Source organism: Sprattus sprattus (assembly GCF_963457725.1).
Source record: "Sprattus sprattus genome assembly, chromosome: 1".
Lineage (NCBI taxonomy): Eukaryota > Metazoa > Chordata > Actinopteri > Clupeiformes > Clupeidae > Sprattus > Sprattus sprattus.
In genome coordinates this window covers 59,669,317-59,676,384 of record NC_137920.1, presented here as the reverse complement: position 1 = coordinate 59,676,384, position 7,068 = coordinate 59,669,317, and the positions used below count along the sequence as shown (strand labels likewise).

The following is a 7,068-nucleotide window of genomic DNA, read 5'->3' as shown; positions in this document are numbered from 1 at the left end:
CTTGGCTTCATTGCTTGATTTTTTGGTTTCTTGCTTTAAAGTTGTTTTGCTTTCATGCCAGTGGAATTTCATCTTTCGTAACCATGTTATGAAGACCCCTGACAGTCAGCGGCAGAGGCCTCTAATAACTGTGAATATCTAATGAGATTGTATGCCTCGTTCCAAAAAAACAAACTCAGAGGGAAGAAATCTGATATCTGGATTAAGGATCTGCCATGCTGCTCCATTCTGACGAACAGGGACAGCAACAAAACATGAAAGAGAGAGAGAGAGAGAGTTCAAGAGAGAGGGGTTTTAAAAAAAACTTCAAAAGACTAAACCTTTCTATATATATTCCGATTGCACGCTGACCACGACCAAACAAAATTGAAAAATGAAAACCCTATCCACCCCCTTCTATACACATCTAATGCATCCAATACACTTTTTCAAAGCATTAACTTATACAAAGCACACCACAATGTGTGCGTTTACCTAAGACTAACAAAAAGACAAGCAAACCGTCAATTTTGGACCTATTAGATTTTAAAACAGCTAATTGAGCAAGACCGGCTGAACATTAGCTCATTTGGAAAAGGGGGAAAGAGAGTAATTTTCACATCCTTTGTGATTCACAAAGATAAAAGCAAAATAGAGAGAGAGAGAGAGAGCGAGAGAGAGAGAGAAGGAAAGCAGGTGAGAGGGTCGAGCTGATTTTGTGGGAAGGTTTTTACATGACACCTTTCAGTGCCCATATAGTCCAAAGGGCGGAAACTAAGCACTGTCCACTGAGCTGGTGTAATGCTGAGGAGGCCTTTGTGCTCCATAATGAATTAACTATATCACCATGTCACTGTTAAACGCTGCATCTCATGGAGTAGACACACGCCATTACACAGGATTGCAGATGGAGAGCCAAACAGCAGCTCAGGCTGGTAGTAGTGGGTAACTTAGCAGTGCTCTGGGGGCTTGAGTCTGAGGGCCTGAGATGATCCATCCGTGAAGAGAGAGGGGGATCAAGAGAGAGAGAGATGTGGAGAAAGAGAGAGTTGCTTGTGAGACTTCTGAATAGGAGATCAGAGTGAAGCCAACAGTGATCTTTAGCAGAGCCGGGCCTGATGGGAAGGGAACCTGCCAAAGCTCAAACCGTTTCAGAAGGGGAAAAAACACATCACAGGGCTCTCACTTCACGCTTGAGAAATAAGGAGGAGGAATTAAGAGGTGAGGCTCGAACAAACCCACCTTAATCCTTTGAAATGACCACTGGTTTGACTGGGCACAGATTATATCTTGTCCCCAATTAAACTGAGCTTGGAATAGAAAACCCAGAACTGCAAACATTTTTTCTGTTTCACTAAATGTGTGGTGGTGACAAAGTGGTTTGTCCCATTCCAACCTAAAGCATGCAAGGACATTAGATGCAGTGTGTTCACACATCTAAATGATTAACTATTAAAAAGATGTATACTGTGTGTACAATTTGTATCCTGATGTAATAAAACCCACAGTGCCATATGTTCTAAAGTCAATTTTTTTAATTAGCAGATATACAACAGACATTTACTCTACAGACCAGAAGAGAAGTGGATTATTAAAACAGACATTCGGGACACCCCTATGGACACTGGAATGTGCCATACAAAAACCTCCCCACAAAATCAAAGTTAAAAAAATCCAATTATCTAATCATTTTTATTTTTATTTCAAATGCCTATAGTTGAAATCAAAGTAAGAATACAAGACAAAACAACACTTCAATTTATTGGAATAGTTATAGGATTATTGTATTGCAGAAATCTTCACAAGTGCAATTTTGAGAACAAATATTTCCAACTCAGAAAGTCTGACTGTCCTCACCAAGCCCTAACTTCAGAATCTAAGATGGCTGCCCCCACACATCAACAGTGTAAAACCAGTCTAGAATCACACAGTGTAATGTGTTGTCATCAACTGGTATTGCTTACATCTGGTAACAATTGCATTTGTTTTCTAACTAGTTGTACTGGAACACGGTCAACTCGAGTGTGACGTCATTCCGAGCTCTGAAGTACTCTGACTTCCTCAGGTTGTGAAAGGAAACAAGACTTCCAGCCAGTTTATTTAAAGACAAAATGTACTGTGCATGTGTGACCTATTTTCGTTCCTGCACCATTTCTGCTTTTTGTATTAACTCTTTTTACGAGACATTCAACTGTAAGTGTGGGCCATAGTGTGTTCTCATAGGTCAGTGTGGGCCATGGTGTGTTGTCATAGGTCAATGTGGGCCATGGTGTGTTCTGATAGGTCAGAGTGGGCCATGGGGTGTTCTCATATGTCAGTAAGGGCCATGGTTAGTTCTCATAGGTCAGTGTGGGCCATGGTGAGTTCTCATAGGTCAGTGTGCCATGTGTTCTCTTTAGAATCAAGGAGGTGTATAAACAGTAACAGCAGAGTGGAACCTGCTCAACCAAGGTTGTATCTGAAACAACACAGTGTTTAGTTACGGTTCCTTCAGTTGTTTTTTTATTTGGTCTTACAAATGATTGTGAAACATGTGTCTTTCAATAATCCACCAAAATACTAATTGTGGCTAAACGGACTAAATGCAGAAATATTCACACTGAACAATATTAGCATTCTTCGGTTAGAGATATATAGTTATTTTCTTGTGTATGAATAGCCAGTGGTAGAGCAGTATGTAAACATTATAAAGTGAAATATATTTTTAAGAACTACACCCATGGACCCATTATAATAAGAATGCAATGGATATGCTGAAGTGCTGAAGACACACATGTCTGCTTTTGATGTGACCTCCGTTTAAACTGAACTGAGAACAGGCAATTAATCTGGGTTTCTTGGGACAAAAATAATGAGCTCCTTTCCACCCTTTGCGCAAACCGAAAAACTTCCACTTAAAAGTGAATACAAGTCACCCTTTCCCTTTTTTTGTCTCTCTCTCTCGCTCTCTCTCTCTCTCTCTCTCTGCCTGTCTTCCTGGAATATAACAGGAGCTTGAATAATAACAAGAACATCCCTCTAATGACTTGATGGAACCTTTTTACCCCCTCCAGTTTGATGTCCTTCTCTCAGTCTCATGCTCTCCCTCTTAACAATGTAGGTCTCCTAATCAACTCCTGATGTACCTTTGCACACCCACTTCTCACCCATTGGGTCCCTCGCTATATCCGATGTCATGACTTGCTCAGTGATCAGCATCCCATTTACGGCCATTTTTCCTGCCAGCCTGTCATTTTGTCCACACACTCTTTGCCAGAGCACAATCACATCATCCCCACAGTTGCAGTTTTCTGTCTGCTCCCTTCGGAGAAATTAAGAGCACTGTCTCGCACTGTCCAATACCCCAGCACTAACCCCAAACCCACCCTCACAAACACATAAACACATTCCCACTAGTGTGGCACTCCTATAAATACCTCTTTTGCAACTCGTGTCCCAGACACATTTAGAGTATGCCCGTGTTCTGAAGTGAGGCAAGCCTTTTCTAACAGCCATTGCTCTTCTATTGGGCACAGGACTGGCAGGGTCCCAGGCCCTCTGGATAGCAGCCCTGACAGCGCCGGTCCCTCATGGACTCGTTGAATCGGATGGCCAACATGGAGAGCTTACTGCCGTGGCACAGGGAGCAGGGGGCACAGCCTGAACCTCCACACTGCAGACAGCCGCTGGCATCCTTCTGGCATGTCGAATAAACACACAGACAGATAAATAAACACACAGACAAACAATATAAAAAACAAATAAATGCTGGGTAGACATGTTTGAGCTGTAGGCTGTCTCAGGAGCAATTTCACCACAATTCTCGCTGTGTAAACCACACAAAATGGCATGGTCACAATGTTTCAAATAGATTTTAAGGGACAGAATCTTTTTCATTTCATAGCAAGATAGGAGGCAACAAAAGACAATACTATGAGGGAGGGGAACGAGAGAATAAGCATGTAGTGAGAGGGGGATGGAGTTTGGGACTGACTGAGATGAAGTGAAGAGCAATAAGCAAGTAATGAATAATTTCAACAGCAAAGCAAAAAGTGAAGACTTGAAGACACAGCAACAAAGTTGTATTCTAAACACAACACATAAAAGCCTCAAGATTCAAATGCTGCTAACAGCACCTAGTTGAACGCAGAACCATTGAACAAACTTAAGCAAAACTTTAACACATGCAGAGAAAACAAGAGAGCTCAAATTTGGGTTTGTTTTAGTTCAGGCCTGTTAGAATACTGATGATGGCTACCATGGCTACCTTGGGTTTTGGAGGGGTCATCTCCTTGTTTCCATGGCCACTCTTAGTTCTGTGTTTGCCTCTGCTGCGGTGGCCATGACCCTTAGAAGCTTCCTCCCCTCCCCCTCCTTGATCCTGCCCGACTCCTCTTGCCTCGCCCTCGCTCTCCCTCCTTCTCTGGGGTGCAGGAATGATCCTCAGGTTACTGGTGTAGATAATGATCTTCCCGAAGTCCAGTACCGGGGCCTGGGACAGAGCAGACACACGAGAGTGGAAAATATCAAGGTCACTCGGGGACACACTCTCGCTGTTCGCCATCGCAAACAATAAAGGCGATGGCGGAGATCAAAGCATTCCCTCTTGCTTTCATTCACTGGCCCTGATCCCACTGATGTGAGTGGCCCCGAGGGATAGCTGTGGAGAAGACGACATGTTTTATCATCCAGACCCTCTGGAAAGAGAAAACAGAACCTTTTTGAAATAAATGTTTACTCTTGTTCTGCCTCTCTCTCACACACGCATACACACTTTTTCCATGACATCTCGGATTTTTCCTTGAAGAGAAATGGCTGGCTTATATAATCATGATCTGAGCCTGCCTTAATGAAGGTTTTCTAGAATGTTTTATGTCAGTATGAGAGTAAAACAGCAACTTGCAGACATTTACAGAGGCATCTGTGGCATGGTGTTGAGAAGTAATGCTCTGGTATTCATTTGGCAGTGAAAAGGGGGAAGTAGTAACCCTTTTCTGCCCCTTTTCAGGGGCACCTCTTCTACCAAAGGGCATGACTGTTAATGAATTATGACTGAAATTAGATAATGTTATACCCCAATTACAGAGGTCTTTTACACATTGGGTGGAGGGAAAGTTATAGCTACTCTAAAATTGGTATTTAAAATCTACATTGGTCACCTTTTTTATATTTCCAAGATATAAACTAGAAATGTTAATGTCTTTACTCTGTAAATGATTTAATTATATTAAAACTGATAGACACATTAGTATTTTTGAGCAAAACTGCCATCCCGGGCACCATAAAGTACCCTCTAAGAGAGATAGTTCAAATGTTAAGTATCACTGTGGTCTTATAGCTTTGGTAGAGGTGTGTCCATCTTAGTGTGTGAAGATAAGGGGGCCCTTTAGGTATTTACCTTTAACTTTTTAACAAATTTCAATGTTCATCATCTTTGCAAAGCAATGTAGATGCAAACTGCAAAAGTCCTACAAGCTTCAGCAAATATGTAAGACTCATCACTAACCTTAAGCTTTTATAACAAGGTAGAAGGTGTTGATCTCCAGGTTGACCTGTCACATAGATTTACATTCATGCTAGCTAGTGACACCTCAACACTCACATTAGGGTCTCCCTGTGGCAGGTCACCGTAGGCCGGGGGTCTGAAGCCGGTGCCTCCCCTGTAGACGTTGATCCTCTGTGCGTAGAGCCCCGTGGGCTGCTCAGGTAGGTCAGTGAAGCTGCACAGCTGGCCCACGTCCAGGTGGCGCGGGATCTTGGTGTGGATGAAGCTGTGCGGGTACTTCTCCTCTGGGCTCTCCAACTCCTGGCCGTCCTCGTAGACGTGCTTGAGCACGCGGCCGCTGTACGACGAGTTCAGCTTGAAGCGCACCTTCCGCGGGCTGAACTTCCTGTGCGATTCTTCCATGTCTGTGGTTTCCTCCCTCTCTCTCTTGCTCCAGCTAGGTGTGAGGCAGAGTATCTCAGTGCTGTGTGCTTCAAAACGTCTTGCACACCCGTGTGAGAGAGGGGTGCCGTGAGAGGAGAGCTCCTTGCTCACCGTTTGCAGTTTAAGATCCAGCCCCTCTCCATCATTCACTGAGAAGTGTGCTAAATTATTCAGCACGGGGTCGCGTACACAAAAGGGCTGCTGGGAAACCAACACCGAGTGGTAGCATGAAATAATCATGTCTCAGGGAACCGAGGCAGGTGTGTCTCCCCCGTTCTCCCCCGCCCCGAACAAAAGATGCCTCAGCTTCGATACAAATGATTCACTTGTTGCTGTGTGAATTTATGTGTCATGTTGTCTTTGGCGACGGTGCAGTCAGGGAGGGGAATCTAAGGGGAGCAGGTTGATGGTTTTCTCGGTTAGATAACATCCATCTGCCACACTGCCGCTCTAGAGCCACTGTGTGTGAGGGGGCCCTGGAGCAGACACCTTATCGATTACAACACTCAAAATATCAGCTCTGTCTTTGACATCATCTTTCAAACTGCAATAGAAATGTTATAGTATCGTCTTGTCTGGCATTTTAACTTTCTCATACAATTATGCAGCGACATCGACAGATCATATGAAAGAGACTACTGGGGCCGCTGAGAACCATTTTACCAGAAAGAATTGCAGCCATTAACCCCAATACATAGCCAGATCAATCTACCAATTATCTCTTTAGCTGCTGATTATAATATTCCATCTGAACGTTTAGCCATTTTGTCACTTCCTGCTGGGTTCATATCTGGTGTACAACCACGGGCTCACTCAAGTAAGAAATTGCTTTGCATGCCTCTCAGGGAAGAACTCATTTGGTGCATCACAGTCAAAGACTTAAAGTCGAAGACTAAAATTCTATTAATATACGTCCTCCTCATATTCAGCAGACTGGTTTTTGTCTTTGTGTGCATTCCCACAAGGCAGGTCCCTTCCGTTAACTGTGCTTTTGTTTTTATTTCATCTAGATAGTATTAGGCTAGTTCTGAAAGTGCTTGGCTAGGCTTGGTTAATGTTAAGCATGATTAGTGCTCATTTTCAGTTTAGTTTTATGTTTTAATTATTTCACAATAGAAACAAATCCTAAAATTCAGAATGCAAGAGACAGGAGAAACATTACCGTGATATTTTATTTTGCA

General features: G+C 43.1%; 1 protein-coding gene across 1 annotated transcript; it reads right to left on the bottom strand.

The window, feature by feature from the left end:
• Positions 1 to 3,481: 3,481 nt before the first annotated feature.
• On the bottom strand, positions 3,482 to 5,866 carry grxcr2 (glutaredoxin and cysteine rich domain containing 2; the record flags this gene model as incomplete). The annotated part of the gene is made up of 3 exons (XM_080845360.1): positions 3,482 to 3,655; positions 4,226 to 4,450; positions 5,561 to 5,866. The coding sequence occupies 3 exons, from the start codon at positions 5,864 to 5,866 to the stop codon at positions 3,482 to 3,484; spliced, it is 705 nt and encodes a 234-aa protein (XP_080701486.1).
• Between the last annotated feature and the right edge of the window lie 1,202 nt (positions 5,867 to 7,068).